At 42.2% G+C, this 17,753-nt stretch overlaps 1 protein-coding gene across 3 annotated transcripts in view; it reads right to left on the bottom strand.

The window, feature by feature from the left end:
• The window catches only part of atg5 (ATG5 autophagy related 5 homolog (S. cerevisiae)), a 158,876-nt gene that overhangs the window by 107,495 nt on the left and 33,628 nt on the right, over positions 1-17,753 (bottom strand). For all 3 annotated transcript variants that reach the window (XM_059983020.1, XM_059983019.1, XM_059983021.1), the window contains exon 4: positions 3,453-3,531. In XM_059983020.1, coding sequence (XP_059839003.1) covers positions 3,453-3,531 — 79 coding nt within the window. The remainder of the gene's footprint in view (positions 1-3,452; positions 3,532-17,753) is intronic.

Genomic DNA, 17,753 nt, shown 5'->3' with positions numbered 1-17,753 from the left:
ATAATAGGGAAAATTTACACAGATCTGAAGTACACACTCCTGTGGTTAGATGCATCACATCTTTTGAACTTTGAGAAAAAGAAAAATGCAAAACAATGCGCCAGCGTTTTAAATTGCCCTAATAAAATCGGCACAGATATGTTGGGCTGAACTATTGTAAACTTGAAAGCCTATGTAAACAGTCACATATTATCTTACAACATAGGATAATACCAATGAAATGGAATCAAGAAAATATTTAGCTGGAAATTTAATGTGGGAAAACTGTTGCGATTTAGGCATTTTGCCAACAGTGACATTTTAACGCCAACAATATTATTTTACGTATTTATGAAGTGTAATAAAACCAAATTAGGATTGAGAAAATAGACGACAATGGTCTGTTGCTGTGTACGGTCTTGTGTCTCTATTACCGCATGGAGAGGGAGAAAACAAATCTGAAATATAGAATCCTATGTAAATACCTTTAATTTTGCAAGTAGCAAAATTAGATCAAATCAAAATGAAATTTCAGCCTATAAAAAAAAAATCCAGACTCAGTAAGGGTCTCTTTATACTAATGATTAATTGGTTTCTAGTCAATAATTTTCAATGACCACACCAGTAAGGAAAGCATAATTTATTAATAGCCACCAATAATTAAGTACAAGAAAATTAAGTGGTATTAATGTATATATAATTGGTTGATAAATGACAAAAATAGTTGGGCTAAAGGAAGGCAATGAGCACTTCCAAAACAAATCTACTTCCCTCCAGTACATGACTGAATCATCCAACGTCAATGTCTCCACAAACACATCGGCTCCATGATACCATGCCAAAGACAAGGTACTTTACGTTTTTTTTTAAGAATCACAAAGCCTTTCTATTGCTTACAAAGCACGTCAAAATTGCAAACCAATCTTCTCCACTTTTCTGGATTATTTTAACTCCAACAATACCAAAGCTTGGCACAATGAAAGAAAGGTATCATGCTTGACTATCATTCAAGTCCTTCTATCATCATTTTACAGTGACTACAATCTCTTTCAACTATAACTTGCAATGGTTTCAAAACTTCCCAAACACAACCTCCCAACACAAAAAGGCAATAGCAACCCTGAATCAGTTCTTGAACCAGATGACCAGGTCCACCCAATACATTTGATGAGAAGATTTTCAGTGTGCCTTACAGTGAAGTTTGGGAGCCTGAAGGAAAATCCAGTATAGGACCTGGGTGGTTGATGGAATCAAATATAAAAACTGAAGGGCAACAAGAAGGATTCAACATTACTAAGTCTGAAGAGTGGCAGGTTCAAAAATGAGGGAAAGGATAATGTATTAACCAGTAATACAATTATTAAGGGTAATGACCCAGATGTCAAATGGACTAGCTGTACATGTCTTGCCATAGTTAAGCCTATCATACAGGTTAAGTTTTTTAAATAAACATTGATCAAAGGTCACAAGTTTTAATTCCATCATGCAGATACAGAATTTAAATTCAAAGTCAAATTTTTTAAAAAGGACTCAAAAATCAATAACTCAGATTACCACATCATCATAAAACCCAACTGGTTCATTAACATTTGTCAGTGATGGGTCTGTTAGCTATACCCAATCTGGCCTATACATGACTCAAATCCAGTAACACGGTTGACTCTCAGCTGCCTCCCCCGTTCTGGGATATTCAGAGAAACAATGAATGCCAGCAATGCAAGTGACATACACATTCCTTGAATGTATAAATCATTTTTCCCATCATAGCAGAGTGTGATTATGGACTACATCAATTCATATAATGTCATGTATTCACATTTACAGTTCTTCCTCATCTACACCAAAGATAAAGACAACTTCAGAGAATAGCTAGCTAGTTAGAACTACTTCATAATGCAAGTCAATTATGTATAAATTTATGAACACCTTCCGTCTCCTATTACAAAATCAATCTGTTGACTATTCTTTAACTAGAAAACTGATAACAAAATTAAGTGTGAGCAGGCTGCCGAAATGTAATTATTTTGCAGAGAAATATGGGAGAAAATTTAGATCAGCTTGCTCTTAGGCAGTGGTATAACATCGTTAGTGGCGGAGTTTTAATACAGAATGCATTAAATGATCACACATAAAAGACTGTCTTCTGATATAGAATGAATTTCAAGCATCTGATGATTCTATCCCCATATTTGCTACCATTTACATTGGGACAATCCAAATATTACAATTTGGTCCAGCAGACCATAAGACATAAGAACAGAATTAGGCCACTCAGCCCATCGAGTCTGTTCTGCCATTCCTTCCTGGTTGATTTATTATCCCTCTCAACCCCATTTTCATGTCATCTCCCTGCAACCTTTGATACCCTGACTAATCAGGAACCTATCAACTTCCATTTTAAATATACATTTTAAATGACTTGGTCTCCACAACCATTTGTGGAAATGAATTATACATAATCAGCACCCTCTGGCTAAAGAAATTACCCTTCATCTGATCTACGTGGACACCCCTCTACTCTAACGCTGTGCCCTCTGTTCCTAGACTTACCCAAAGTAAATGTCCCCTCCACATTCACTGTCTAGGCCTTTCAATATTCAATAGGTTTTGACTGAGGTGCCCAGAGGCAAATGCTCATACATTAACTCCTTCATTCCCACAATCATTCTTGTGAACCTCCTCTGGGTCCTCTCCAACACTAACACATCTTTTCTTAGTTAAGGGACTCAACTGTTCACAATACTCCAAGTGCCTTATAAGCCTCAGTATCACATCCTTGCTCCTGTACTCTAGTCCTCTTGAAATGAATGCTAACATTGTGTTTGCCTTCTTTAACCACTAACTCACCCTGCAAGTTAATCTTTAGAGAGCTGACTCATTGCTTCCACACTACCTGCTCCTCCATCTATCTTATTATCTGCAAACTTGGTCACAAAGCCATCAATTTCTTCATACAAATCACTGACATATAACGTTAAAAGATGTGGTCCCAATACAGACACCCGCAGTCACTGGCAGCCAACAAAAAAGGGCACCCTTTATTCCCCACTCTTTGCCTCCTGCCAGTCAGCCAATCTTCCATCCATGCTGGTATCTTTCCTATAATACCATGGGCTCTTATCTTGTTAAGCAGCCTCATGTACAGCACCTTGTAAAAGGTTCTCCGAAAATCCAAGTGAACAACATCCACTGACTCTCCTTTGTTTATCCTGCCTGTTACTTCCTCAAAGAATTTCAAAGATTTGTCAGGCAAGATTTCTCTGAAAGAAACCATGCTGACTTGAAGCAAGTAGGGTCAACACAAGTGCAAAATTCAGAAATGAGGTAATAGGCAGTGAGTATCCATTCAATTTAAATGTTCCAATTCCTCAAGCAGATTATACACATGTACAATATGCCTATAAATAAATCATAATCACATGCTTGCAATTCTGCAGTTTAAAACTATATAGGGGTGAAAAGTGTAAAGTTACCTTAAAGTGAACTATAACGTTCCATGGCAGTACAGTGTTCGATGCATGCAGATCAAAAAGTAAACCAATAGGATAATGCCTGATGAAAAACAAAGACAACACTAGTAACTGAAAATGAAAATTTATATTTCATGCAGTCATCGTCGGAAGCATTTTCAGAATATTTAAATATTGTGATTAAAAATGAATTCATTGGCCACACAATTTTTTAGTCTAAAGCACAGGAAAACTGCTCATATTAAATGCAGCACTTGAAACACTTAGCTTCACATTTGCACTTTGGTCACAGAACAATGAATGACACTGTAAGACTATGAAGAACAGTAGGTGTTACCTGTTTTGTTTTAAAAAAAAGTGTAAAAGTTGGTTATGAACCATGAAACTGGGCACCCGAATGGATCAGTCCAGTTACATGGAATAAAGTGGGGTGGGGATCTTTAGTTACCCATGAATGTGGCAGATAACCGTGGCCTGGCCCACCATTTGTCTCAGCACGAATCCAGGCACGGACTTCCACAGGGAGATCACTTCCCAGCACATCAGCAAATGGCAGGGCAGAAAGGACCTCACACGACTTACGTGGTTGTCTGGACAAGTACAGGACTTAGGCCTGCCCAACTTCAATTCATCATCACCCATATCCACTATTTAAGTTCAATGACTGTGAAGGTCACAAGCACCTGGAATTTTAAACGGTGGTTTAAAAAATACTTAAGCCGACTAAACACAAGTGATTCTGCAGATGCTGGAAGTCCAGAGTAACAAACCCCAAATACTGGAAAAACTCAGCAGGTCAAGTAACATCTATGGAAGCCAATAAACGGTTGACATTTTGGAACTGGTGAAGCGTATCAGTCCAGCACGTCATCTGATCGTTATTCCCCTCCATTAGTGCTGCTTGACCTGCTGAGTTCCTCCTGTGGGTGTGAGTGTCTGTGAGAGACGTAAGCTGTACACATTTTGACAGACCTAATTAAACAATTAAAAATGTTCTTTACTCATCTTACTCCTGATAAACAATTTCTTCCAGTAATTTGAACATACCTGCAGTATTTGCACAAAATTTAGCAGGTAATTTCCCTACCCAGTGTCATTGGACAGACAAAGATGCCAACAGGGACTTGGCATTGCTGAAATCCTGTGGCTACCAGCATACCAATTAGCCACTTGGCTGTTGGTTGAGCTCTGCACACATATGAACATTTCCTTCAAATGTAATACTGAATTCAGCTTAAGATCCTATGTAGTGCATGTTAAATGCACCTTGACTAACAATCTGAATCAGTAAAGCATTTGACAAGGTCCCACATGAGAGGCTGGTCAAGAAGGTTCTGTCACTCGGTATTCAGAATGAGGTAGTAAATCGGATTGGACATCGGCTTTGTGAGAGAAGCCAGAGAGTGGTAGGAGAGTGTTGTCTCTATGACTGGAGGCCTGTGACCAGTGGTGTACCACTGGATGATAATGCAGTTAACTGGATCAGCAATTTTGCAGATGACCCCAAGTTTGGGGCTGTAGGAGACAGCGAGGAAAGCTATCATGGCTTGCAGAGGGATCTGCACCAGGTGAAAAAATAGGCTGAGAAAAGGCAGATGGAATTTAATGCAGACAAGTGTAAGGTTTTGCACTTCCATAGGACCAATCAAGGTAGATCTTACACAGTGAATGGTAGGGTACTGAGGAGTGTGTTAGAAACAAAGTATCTGGGAATACAGGTCCATCATTTGTTGAAAGTGGCGTCACAGGTAGATAGGATCATAAAGAAAGCACATTCGTCTTCATAAATCAATATATCGTGTACAGAAGATGGGATCTTATGTTGAAGTTGTACAAGACGCTGGTGAGGTTTGATGCAGTTTTGGTCATCTACCTACAGGGAAGATGTAAACAAAGTTGAACTGGTGAACAGAAAATTTACAAGGATGTTGCTAGGTCTGGAGGACCCGTTATAATGAAAGATTGAATAGATTAGGACTATATTGTTTTTTAGAATGTAAAAGATTGAGAGGAGATTTGATAGAAGTATGAGGAGTATAGATAGGATAAATACAAGCTGGCTTTCTTCACTGAGATTAGGTGGGACAACTAGAGGTCATGGTTTAAAGGTGAAAGATGAGAAGCTTAAGTGGAACACGAGGGAAATTTTCTCCACTTACAAGGTTGTGAGAAAGTGGAATGAGCTGCCAGCACAAGTGGTGCATGCAAGCTTGATTTCAACATTTAAGAGAATTTTGATAGGTACATGGATGGTAGGGATATGGAGGGTTGTGGTCCTGGTGCAGGTCGATGGGAGGAGGCAGTTTATATGGTTTTGCCATGGACTAGAGGGGCCAAAGGGCCTTTTTTTGAGATATAACTCTATGACATGCTACTTGAAATGTACCTTAACTAATGATCTGAATAACATTCTACAACTCTCATTTGTTTCATTCTATAGTACAATTTTTACTGCAGTTGTTAACTGATCTTTTAAAGTCATAGGCCTTTACATTTTTTTCCTAATTCCCACGTCATCTTAGTGCAGTGGAACAATCGCATCTGCTCTACTGCGAAAGTTCTAGCCTGTGAACTAGGAGCTATAATCACTTGGCTGAGGGCAAGTTGGATCCAGTGACTCAGTTCCCTTTCAACCACATTACACAGACAGAGATACTTAACTGGTAAGGGAATTAAGGGCCACAGAGAGAATGCCAAAGAATTAGGTCAATTTAAAAAAACAGCTATGATTGAATGGTGGAGCAGAATCAATGTACCAAATGTTCTTAATCAGCTCCTACATCTTATTGACTTACTTCAGACAAGTGTTTTCACTCTCGACTCAGAACTAAAAAGTAAAATTAAATTTCAGTGATTCATTAACCTGAATTTTTAAAGAACTACTGAAGTTTTATTAATAATCTCATGAATTGCATCAGCAACATAAACATTTATAAACCATACTTTAATTACAAACCTGAATCAACTCAGAGCAATAAGAAAATTTCTCCCTTTATACATTAAATGTCTCACAGCAGAAGTCTTAGAATTTTGTGTCACAAGAGGACAATACCCGAGGAGTTACCTGAATCCTTCAAATTTGCTGACCTTCAAAACAGGTCAAGAGCAGATGCCATTTAATTGGCTCTTCACTCAGCCCTAGGACAACAGGACAGTGAAGATGCATACATTAAGATGCTCTTCAATGACAACTCATCATTCAAAACTACTGTCCCCTTAAACTCATCAGTAAGCTCCAAGATCTGGGCCTTGGTACCTCCTTGTGCAATTGGGTCTTTGATTTCCTCACTGGCAGACCCCAGATACTCCAGGTTGGCAACAACATCTCCTCCACTCACCATCAGCACAGGTGCACCACAGGGCTGTGTGCTTAGCCTCCAGATAGACTCACTTTATAATGATGATTGTGCGGTTAAGTACTGCTCCAAAGATGCATTTAAGTTTGCTGACATCACCACTCTTGCTAGCCAAATCCAAGGTGATGACAAATTGGCATACAGGTCGGAGATTGAAAGCCTAGTTGAGAGGCGTCAAAGCGACTTCTCACTCAACGTCAGCACAGACAAAATGCTGGAGGAACTCAACAGGCCAGGCAGCATCTATGGAAAAAAAGTACAGTCGACATTTCGAGCCCAAACCCTTCGACAGGACTGGCGAAAAATAAAGCTGAGGAGCAGATTTAAAAGGTGAGGGGAGGGGAGAGAGACCAGGTGATGGGTGAAACTTGGAGTTGGGAAGTTGATTGGTGAGATGAGGTGAAAGAGGGAAAAGGGGATGGGTAATGGGGGGGGGGGGGCATTACCACTAGTTTGAAAAACCAATGTTCATGCCATCAGGTTGGGAGACTACCCAAATGGAATACAAGGTGTTGATCCTCCAACCTAAGTGTGGCCTCAGAGTGTGGCCTCATCACAACAGTAGAGGAGGCCACAGGTGGGCATATTGGTTTGGGAATGGGAAGTAGAATTAAAATGTGTGGCTATTGGGAGATCTCGCTTAATCTGGCCGATGGAGCATAAAGGAGGCCACATCGGCAGCACTAAACACAGTAAATGACCCCAACAGACTCACAGATGAAGTGCCGCCTCACCCGGAAGAACTATTTCGGGCTCTGGGTGGTAGTGAGGAAGGTGGTGTACGGGCAGGTGTAGCACTTGTTCTGCTTGCAAGGGCAAGTGCCAGGAGGGAGAACAGTGGGGAGGGACAAATGGACAATGCAGTCGTGTAGGGAGCGACCCCTGTGGAAAGCAGAAAGTGGGGGTAGGGGAAAGATGTGCTTGGTGGTGGGATCCTGTTGGAGATGGCAGTAATTTTGGAGAATTATATGCTGGATGTGGAGCGTGGTGGGGTGGTAGGTGAGGACAAGAGGAACCCTATCCCTGATAGGCTGGCAGGAGGATGGGGTAAGAGCAGACGTGCGTAAAATAGAAGAGATGTGGTTGAGGGCAGTGGTGGAGGAACAGAAGCACCTTTCTTTAGGAAAAAAAAGGACATTTCCTTTGTGCTAGAATGAAAAGCCTCATCCTGAGACTAGATGCAGCAGAGACGGAAGAATTGAGAAAAGGGGATGGCATTTTTATAAGTAGTAGGGTGGGACAAGGTGTAGTCTAGGTGGCTGTGAGACTGTGGATTTGTAATAGACATTGGTGGATAAAGTGCTTCTGGAGATAAAGACAGTGAGATTGAAAAAGGGAAGGGAGGTGTCAGAAATGGACCAGGTGAATTTGAGGGCAGGGTGGAAGTTGGAGGCAAAGTGGATGAAGTCGACGAGCTCAGCATGGGTACTGCACCAATGCAGTTGTCAATGTAGTGTAGGAAAAGTGTGGGACGGTCACTACTGGCTGACAAACAGGCAGGCATGGCTGGGACCCATAAAAGTGGCCCTTTTGATTAAAGGAAGTGGAAGAAGCCAAAGGAGAAATTATTGAGAGTGTGAACAAGTTCCACTAGGCAGAGGAGAGTGGTGATGGAGGGGAACTGGTTAGACTGGTGTCCAGAAAAAAAAACAGAGAGCTTTGAGGCCTTCCTGGAGGGGGAGGGGGATGGGGATGGGGATGGACATCCATATTAAAAATGAAGTGACAGGAGCCAGTGAACTTGAAATCCTTGAAAAGATCAAGAGTGTGTGGGTAGGTAGGGACTGAACTGGGGGTGAATAAAAAAGAGTCAAGGCAAGCCAATATGCATTCAATGGGGCAGGAACAAGCTGAAACAATGGGTCTACCTGGACATGCCGGCTTATGGATCTTCCTTGGGTAGATCCTCCTTGGGTAGGAGGCAGAAACAGGAGGTGCGGGAACTATGAGGTTGGTGGCAGTGGATGGGAGATCCCCAAAGTCAATAAGGTTGGTGACGATGGCCTGGTGTTCCTTACTGAGGTCCTGTTCGAGGGACAAGAAATAGGAGGTGTCAGAGTTGGTGCTGGACCCCGGCAAGGTAGAGCACCTCCTATAGCAGATTTGATGGTGAGATTAGGATTGGTGCTGAGGGAATGGAGAGCCAAGCGTTTGGAAGGAATTAGGTTGGAATAGGAGAGAAGGGAGTGTTAAAGTCTAGACGGTTAATGTCCCATCAGCAGTTGGCAATGAAAAGGTCCGAAGCAGACAGAAGACCAGGGCAGGGTGTCCAGGAAGAGGAGAAGGGTTTAAGACAGGAGAAGGGATCATCTAGTGCAGGGTGGAAAATCCCTGCCAGAGAAATAGGTTTTTAAAAAAAGAAACAGACAACAGCACCTCTACTTTATTAGAAGCTTGCACAGATTCGACATGTCACCAAAAACTTTGAAAAATTTCCATAGACACACAGTGGAGAGTATCCTAACTGGTTGAATCGGAGCTTTATATGGAAACAGGAATGGAGAAGGCTAAAGGAAGTAATACAGAGCTATAGGCAAAGATCTCCCTACAATTGAATACATTTACAGGGAGCACTGCCACTAGAAAAGCATTCACAATCGACTTCTGCCATCTAAGTCTGCCCTCTTCTCACAACTACCACTGGGCAGGAGGCACAGAACTCTTTGGTCTCACACCACAAGGTTCAGGAACAATTCTTACTCTACAACCACTAGGCTCATGAACAGGTGTGGATAACTTCAATCAGCACTACTCTGAACTGACAGGCTCACTTTCAAGGACTCTTTACAACCATGTCCTCAGAATTATTTTTATTTGCATTTCATGTCTTCCTTTGTACATCAGTTACTTGTCAGTCTTGTCCGTTTGTGTGCATTTTTAAAAATAAAATTCCACTGAAATTATTTTTTCCTGTAAATGCCTGCAAGTAAATGAATCTCAAGATAGTTATTGGTAATACGTACATATTAGAACTTTTTGAACTATGTCTGAAAGACGGCAATTACTGTTTTTTGAATTTCTTTGTAATCACGAATGGAAAGTCTTCAAGCAATAGTCAACCGTGGTTAAAGAATACAAAGTTCAAAAACACCGAGAAGCAACCCAAAATAGGAAACCCTAGCACACAGGAAGAGTAGTAGTGATGACATAGCTGTGCCCACAAAATTATCTGAACTCCATTGAATAGTGGCCAATAAAAGACAACATAATCAGTCTCTAAAGAAATGCACATGCTAAGAGAATCGATAATGTTAATGAAAACAAGGGCAGTTAATTGCAGGAAGAAGAACTGTTTATTGGCAGTTTTCTCAATTGTAATTGATGAAAGTACTGATATAAAAGATATGGCTCAGTTTGAGCAAACACGAGGAAATCTGCAGATGCTGGAAATTCAAACAACAACACACACAAAATGCTGGTGGAACACAGCAGGCCAGGCAGCATCTACAGGGAGAAGCGCTGTCAACGTTTTGGGCCGAGATCTTTCATCAGGACTAACCGAAAGGAAAGACAGTAAGAGTTTTGAAAGTAGTGGGGGGAGGGGGAAATGCGAAATGATAGGAGAAGACTGGAGGGGGTGGGATGAAGCTAAGAGCTGGAAAGGTGATTGGCGAAAGTGATACAGAGCTGGAGAAGGGAAAGGATTATGGGACGGGACCACTATGCAATCCCCTCTCCCTCAGATCCCATCATCAGCTACTGGGCCCTCAAAGGCTCCATCTTCCTCTCACCCCAACCCTTCCCTCTCCACTGACACTACCAGCCTCCCTCCACCCTCTGAACCCATCTCTCATCCGTGCCGGATCTTTCCCATTCCCTCCGACTTTCAACTCTGAGGCAGAGCGCGCTGTCCTCAGTAAGGGCCTCAGCTTTGTCCCCCTTCGCCCACACCTCAGTGAGTTCTGTGTACGCCATGACGCTGAACTCTTCTTTCGCCAGCTCCGTCTCCGAGCTTACTTCTTTGACAAGGACTCTCCTAACCCCACCGGTGACCCCTTCTCCGTCTTCAACACTCCTCCTCTTCATGGACACACTGCTCTGGTCTTCTGCCTGCTCTGGATCTCTTTATTGCTAATTGCTGATGGGACATCAACCGTCTTGACTCCTTCCGAATGGTCTGCTCTCCACTCCCTCCGCACCAATCCCAACCTCACTTTAAAACCTGCTGATAAGGGGGTAGCTATTGTTGTCTGGCGTACTGACCTCTAACTGGCCGAGGCACAGCGACAACTCTCTGATACCTCCTCTTATTTACCCCTTGATCATGACCCCACTAAGGAGCACCAGGCCATTGTCTCCTATACCATCACCAACTTTATCAGCTCTGGGGATCTCTCATCCACTGCCACCAACCTCATAGTTCCCACACCCCGCACTTCCCGTTACTACCTCCTACCCAAGATCCAGCAACGTGCCTGTCCAGGTAGACCTATTGTCTCAGCTTGCTCCTGCCCCACTGAACTCATTTCTGCATACCTTCACACTGTCTTATCCCCTCTTGTTCAATCTCTTCCTACTTATGTTCGTTACACTTCTCACATTTTGAATTTTTTCAATGATTTTAAGTTCCCTGGGCCCCACCATCTTATTTTCACCCTGGACGTCCAGTCCCTATATACCTCCATCCCCCAACAAGATGGTCTCGAAGCTCTTCGCTTTTTTTTTTGGATTCCAGACCTAACCAATTCCCCCCTACCACCACTCTCCTCCATCTAGCGGAATTAGTTCTTGCACTCAATAATTTCTCCTTTGGCTCCTCCCACTTCCTCCAAACCAAGGGTGTAGCCATGGGCACATGTATGGGTCCCAGTTATGCCTGACTTTTTGTTGGCGTTGTGGAACAGTCCATGTTCCAAGTTTATCGGTATCCATCCCCCTCTTTTCCTTCACCACATCGATGATTGCATTGGCGCTGCCTCTTGCACGCATGCTGAGCTCGTCGACTTCATTAACTTTGCCTCCAACTTCCACCCTGCCCTCAAATTTACCTGGTCCATTTCCGACACCTCCCTCCCCTTTCTTGATCTTTCTGTCTCCATCTTTGGAGACGGCCTATCTACTGATATCTACTCTAAGCCTACAGACTCTCACAGCTACCTGGACTATTCCTCTTCCCACCCTGTCTCTTGCAAAAAGGCTATCCGCTTCTCACAATTCCTCCGACTCCGCCGCATCTGCTCTCAGGATGAGGCTTTTCATTCCAGGACGAAGGAGATGTCTTCCTTTTTTAAACAAAGGGGCTTCCCTTCATCCACCATCAACTCTGCTCTCAAACGCATCTCTCCCATTTCCCACACATCTGCCCTCACCCCATCCACCCGCCACCCCACTCGGGATAGGGTTCCCCTTGTCCTTACCTACCACCCCACCAGCCTCCAGGTCCAACGTATAATTCTCCGTAACTTCTGCCACCTCCAACGGGATCTCACTACCAAACACATTTTTCCCTCCCCCCCCTTGTGCTTTTCGCAAGGATCGCTCCCTACGTGACTCCCTTGTCCACTCGCCCCCCCATCCCTTCTCACCGATCTCCCTCCCGCCACTTATCCTTGTAAACGGAATAAATGCTACTCCTGCCCTTACACTTCCTCCCTCACTACCATTCAGGGCCCCACACAGTCCTTCCAGATGAGGCGACACTTCACCTGTGAGTCGGCTGATGTGGTATACTGCGTCCGGTGCGGCCTTTTATATATTGGTGAGACCCGATGCAGACTGGGAAACCGTTTCACTGAACACCTACGCTCGGTCCGCCAGAAAAAGCAGGATCTCCCAGTGGCCACACATTTTAATTCCACGTCCCATTCCCATTCTGATATGTCTATCCATGGCCTCCTCTATTGTCAAAATGAATCCAAACTCAGGTTGGAGGAACAACACCTTATATACCAGCTGGGTAGCCTCCAACCTGATGGAATGAACACTGACTTCTCTAACTTCCGTTATTGCCCCTCCTCCCCTTCTTATCCCATCCCTGACATATTTAGTTGTTTGCCTGTTCTCCATCTCCCTCTGGTGCTCCCCCCCAATTTCTTTCTCCTGAGGCTTCCCGTCCCATGATCCTTTCCCTTCTCCAGCTCTGTATCACTTTCGCCAATCACCTTTCCAGCTCTTAGCTTCATCCCACCCCCTCCAGTCTTCTCCTATCATTTCACATTTCCCCCTCCCCCCACTATTTTCAAATCTCTGACTATCTTTCCTTTCGGTTAGTCCTGACGAAGGGTCTCGGCCCGAAACGTCAACAGTGCTTTTTGCTATAGATGCTGTCTGGCCTGCTGTGTTCCACCAGCATTTTGTGTGTGTTGTTGGCTCAGTTTGAAATATTTGTGGAGTATTTAACATAGCAATGGAACAGAGCAATGTAAATTTGTGCTGTTGAGAGTAACAATAGAAAATTACTCCTCCAAGCTGTTGGAGAGAATAATGGCAAATTGGATATGGATTACACTAAACAAGTGTGTCTGAGACAGAATTATAGGTAAAAAAGTTAGTATTCAGTGGCACAGGAGAAGGATTAGACTGTTCCATCTTGAAGAATAATTTAAAAAAAACATATTCCAGGTAAATGATATCCCTCCAGAAATGGATGGGTTCATTTTAAGTCAGAGAAAAGCTGTGGAAAAGTGGGAAAGACAGCAAGGTGAATATTGTAGTCTGTAATATGTAGAAAGTACCTGAGCCAAAAGGACGAAAATACAAGGCAAAAGGAAATTATAATGATACAGTTAATGTCTGGAAAAGTTGCAAATTACAATAGAAAACATGCTCAAAAATAAGCTACAGTTACAGGCTCTGTTTCACCCCAATCCCACATCACATTTGCTGCAATCAGCTAATAGGTTTAATACAAGACCTAATATTTTTGATCACCCTGATGCTGACTCATTCAAAAGATTGTCTTTAAACTCTGCTTAAACATGAATTTCAGAGTTAAACCGATGGAAAAAAAATCACAGAAGGATGACATTAGGAAAATAAGGAATGAATGTTTCCTGCTCTGAACTCCATGCAGTCCATCACTTGGTATAACCCCAGCAAGCCTCTGCAGCCTTTACATTCCAGGCCCTTTGAGATAGATCAAATATTCCCTCACTCTATCAGATTGGTTTTGACCATGAGGAACTGCAGATGAGACAGATAGAAAACAAATGAACATGAAAAACTATGAAATGAGGACAAGAGAGTGAGAAATCAAAAAGGAAAGTAGAAGTTTAAAAGGTAAAGCTTTAGGACATATGGTCAGTAATTATGGAGTCTTGAATGCTGCTCAGTTCAAAATCCTCAGTCTTACTTAAAAAAAACTTTCCCCAGTCCAAAGTGCAATGAAGTTGCCCTCTTTCTGCCACTATTTTAGTTACGTGCTCTTTCCTTTTCAACTTGCCACACACACATATACTGTATGTCTAGCTGGTCAGTAAAACTTGGATATCAACCTGTTCTGTAATCCATATCAGAAAATGAATAAAACTGAGTCCACAGATCACTTGGTAATTATTCAAGCATACACCTACAGTACTGTGCAGAAATTTTGGGCACATGTATATAGCCATAGTGCTAAGATTTTTGCACAGTATTGTAATTTTATGTATTGCACTTTATTGCTGCCACAAAAACAAAAATAAATTTCACGAAATACGAAGGTAATGATAAACCTGATTCTGATATGGGTCTCTATTGTGGACTAAGAGTGGGAAGGGATCAGGGAGAGGGGGATTACGGTTGGGAAAAGGGAACGGGAGACGGAAGCACCAAAGAGACATTCTGTAATGATCAATAAATCAATTGCTTGGAATCGAATGATTTTGCCTCATCTCTGAGGACTGAGAATGTCTACACTTGTGCTACCCCCTGTCCCTGTCATCTGTCCCACACCCCTCCCTCAGTGCTCTACCCTCACCATTCCTTCCAACATTCTTTACTCCTGCTAGATTTACAAACTTGCTCTTTATTCCACATTGACTAATACAGCACTGCAAAAGTCTGAGACACCCTAAGCACAGTACTGTATAAGCCCTCATTCCCATCCCTTACATTCCTGCTCTAAGCTCTCTAACACAATTCAGTACTTAAATTAATATATTTCTCTCAATACCCTGCCAGTCTTCTGCTTTTTTCACCAGCATTTGAAAATGAAATATCACAAATTAATTTGCCCAATTAAAATACCACAGGAAATACCATACACAATTTGAGAACAGCATTTTAATTATTTACACAAAATCAAAAGTCAACAATAAGGGAAGAAAACAATCAGAATTGATTTTCCTGAAAGAACCGAAGTACCAGGATTGTACAGTACATTAAAACAAAATCAGTGATCTATTTTTCTTTCTACAAATGCTGATTGGCTTGCTAATTACTTCCTGAGTAGAACTACAGAACCTAGGCCTCTGTACCTCCCTCTGCAACTGGATCCTCGATCCTCGACTTCCTAACCAGAAGACAACGATTTGTGTGGATTGGAAATAAAATCTCCACCTCACTGACAATCAAAACTGGCACTCCTCAGGAATGTGTGCTTAGCCCCCTGCTCTTCCCTCTCTGGACCCAAAACTGTGTGCCTTAGCATAGCTCAAACTGCATCTACAAATTTGCTGATGATACAATCACTGCTGGCAGAATTTCAGATTGTGACAAAAGGGTGCACAGGAGCAAGATATACCAGTTAGTTGAGGTGTCACAGCAACAATTTGCACTCAATGTCGGCAAGACGAAAGAGCTGATTGTGGACTTCAGGAAAGGTATGACGAGGGAACACAAACCAATCTTCATATAGGGATCAGAAGTGGAGAGAGAAAGAGCAATTTCAAGTTCCTGGGTGTCAATACCTCCGAGGACCTAACCTGTTTACGTGTCAATGCAGCTATAAAGAAAGCTAGACAGCAGTTACATTTCATTAGTTTTAGATTTGGTTTGTCAACTAAAACACTCAAAAACTTCTACAAACATACTGTGGACAACATGCTGATTGGCTGCATCATTATCTGGTATGAGTGAGCTACTGCACGAGCTCAAAATAAGTTACAGAAACTTGTAAAATTAGTCAGCTTTAGTCAGCGTCATACCCTTCCTGAAGTCCACAATCAGCTTTTTGGTCTTGCCGACATTGAGTGCAAAGTTGTTGCTGCGATACTACTCAACTAACTGGCATATCTTACTCCTGTACACCCTTCTGTTACAATCTGAAATTCTGCCAACAATTAGTCATGGGTACCAGCCTCCTTAGTATCCAAGAGATCTTCAAGAAGCAGGGCCTTAGGAAGGTAGTGTCCATCACTCAACACCCAGGGCATGCCCTCTTAACTCAGTTTTTGGGAAGGAGGTACATAAGTCTGAAGGCACACACTCAGCAATTCAGAAAGCTCCTTCCTCTCTGCCATCTGATTTCTAAATTGACATTGAACCCATGAACACCACCTCACTACCTTTTATTTTTGTTATTTTCCACTACTTATTTTAAACTGAATTATGTAATAGACAGATAATTAATGTAACTCAGTTTTTTCCCCTCATATTTATCATGTATTTCATTGTACTGGTACCATAAAGTTAACAAATTTCACAACATCTCCCGGTGATAGTAAATCTGATTCTGATTAGTACAATACTCTATGAACATCCAACAGATCTCCCCTTGGCCTTCCACAGTCCAAAGGAAACAGTTTAAGTTTGTCCAATCTCTCCTTGTCGCTAATACTCTCTAATCTGGGCAACGTCCTGGTGAAGCGCTTCTGCACCCTCTCCAGAGCCTCTGTATCTTCCTGTAATGTGGGGACCAGGACTGTACACAATACTCCAAATGCAGCCTAACCAAAGTTATATACACTCCTGACAATATTCTTTTCTTTACTGAGATACAGTACAGCATTTTCCCTTCTGGCCCTTCAAGCCCCACTGCCCAGCAACCTCCTGATTTAACCCCAGCCTAATCACAGGACCATTTACAATGACCAATTAACCTATCAACCAGTACATCTTTGGACTGTGAGAGGAAATCCGCGCGGTCACAGGGAGAACGTATAAACTCCTTACAGGCAGCTGCAGGAATTGAACACAGGTCTCCTGAACTGTAAAGCATTGTGCTAACCACTATGTTACCATGCTACCCTACGTGCCATGCCTGTTACGCCATTCTGCTTGTGTTGCCATTTTCAAGCAGCTATGTCCTCAAACGTAACCAGCCTTTGTAAAAGAAGCTTCAGTACTGCAATCAGGAAGAACCAATTAGTTCCATGTTGTTCAGATAATACACATGCTCATGTACACAAGAATAAACTCAACTTTGACTTTGATAAGCTCGGCTAAAAACTAATTCGCTAAGCAATATTCTATTTTTCTTTTAAATTGGCATTAATTGCCACGGTTGCAAAGATCATGAAACATTTTACTATTGTCCCTTTAACTGAAAATATGCAGTGTTCACTGGATTCTTAAATTAATGGAGAATTTTGTAATTCCCTTTGTTCAAATTAGTTCCATCAAATTCAGCAAAAACAGTTTACTACAGTGGTTCCTGATCTTGGGCCCAAATGCAAGCCAATCAGCACACTGGAGATATCAAACACTGCAAATACTGCAATATGGAGCTACAGTCAGCTCTTCCCTGTGTGATTAGGGAAGAGAGACAAAATAATAAGTCTTAAAATAAAGGAGCAGAATTAGGTAATTTGGCCCATCCAGTCTGCTCCATTTTCCCTCTCAGCCCCAATCTCCTACCTATTTTCCATATCCCTTCTTGCCCTAACTTCTCAAGAATCCATTGACCTATGCCTAAATAATTCCAATGACTTGGCCTCCACAACTACCTGTGACAACACTACATTGACATGGATTGTATCCTCACAATGTTCTTTGACATCCTCACATGTCCATTTTCAAAAAGTTTGTCTTGTACTGCAGAACTGATCAGTATTGTAATATTGTAAAGTCCTGCTTATGTCACATTAAT

The sequence above is a fragment of the Hypanus sabinus genome, chromosome 10, assembly GCF_030144855.1.
Source record: "Hypanus sabinus isolate sHypSab1 chromosome 10, sHypSab1.hap1, whole genome shotgun sequence".
Classification (NCBI taxonomy): domain Eukaryota; kingdom Metazoa; phylum Chordata; class Chondrichthyes; order Myliobatiformes; family Dasyatidae; genus Hypanus; species Hypanus sabinus.
Note: the sequence above shows the minus strand (reverse complement) of the source record. Positions and strands in the feature narration are given on the sequence as shown.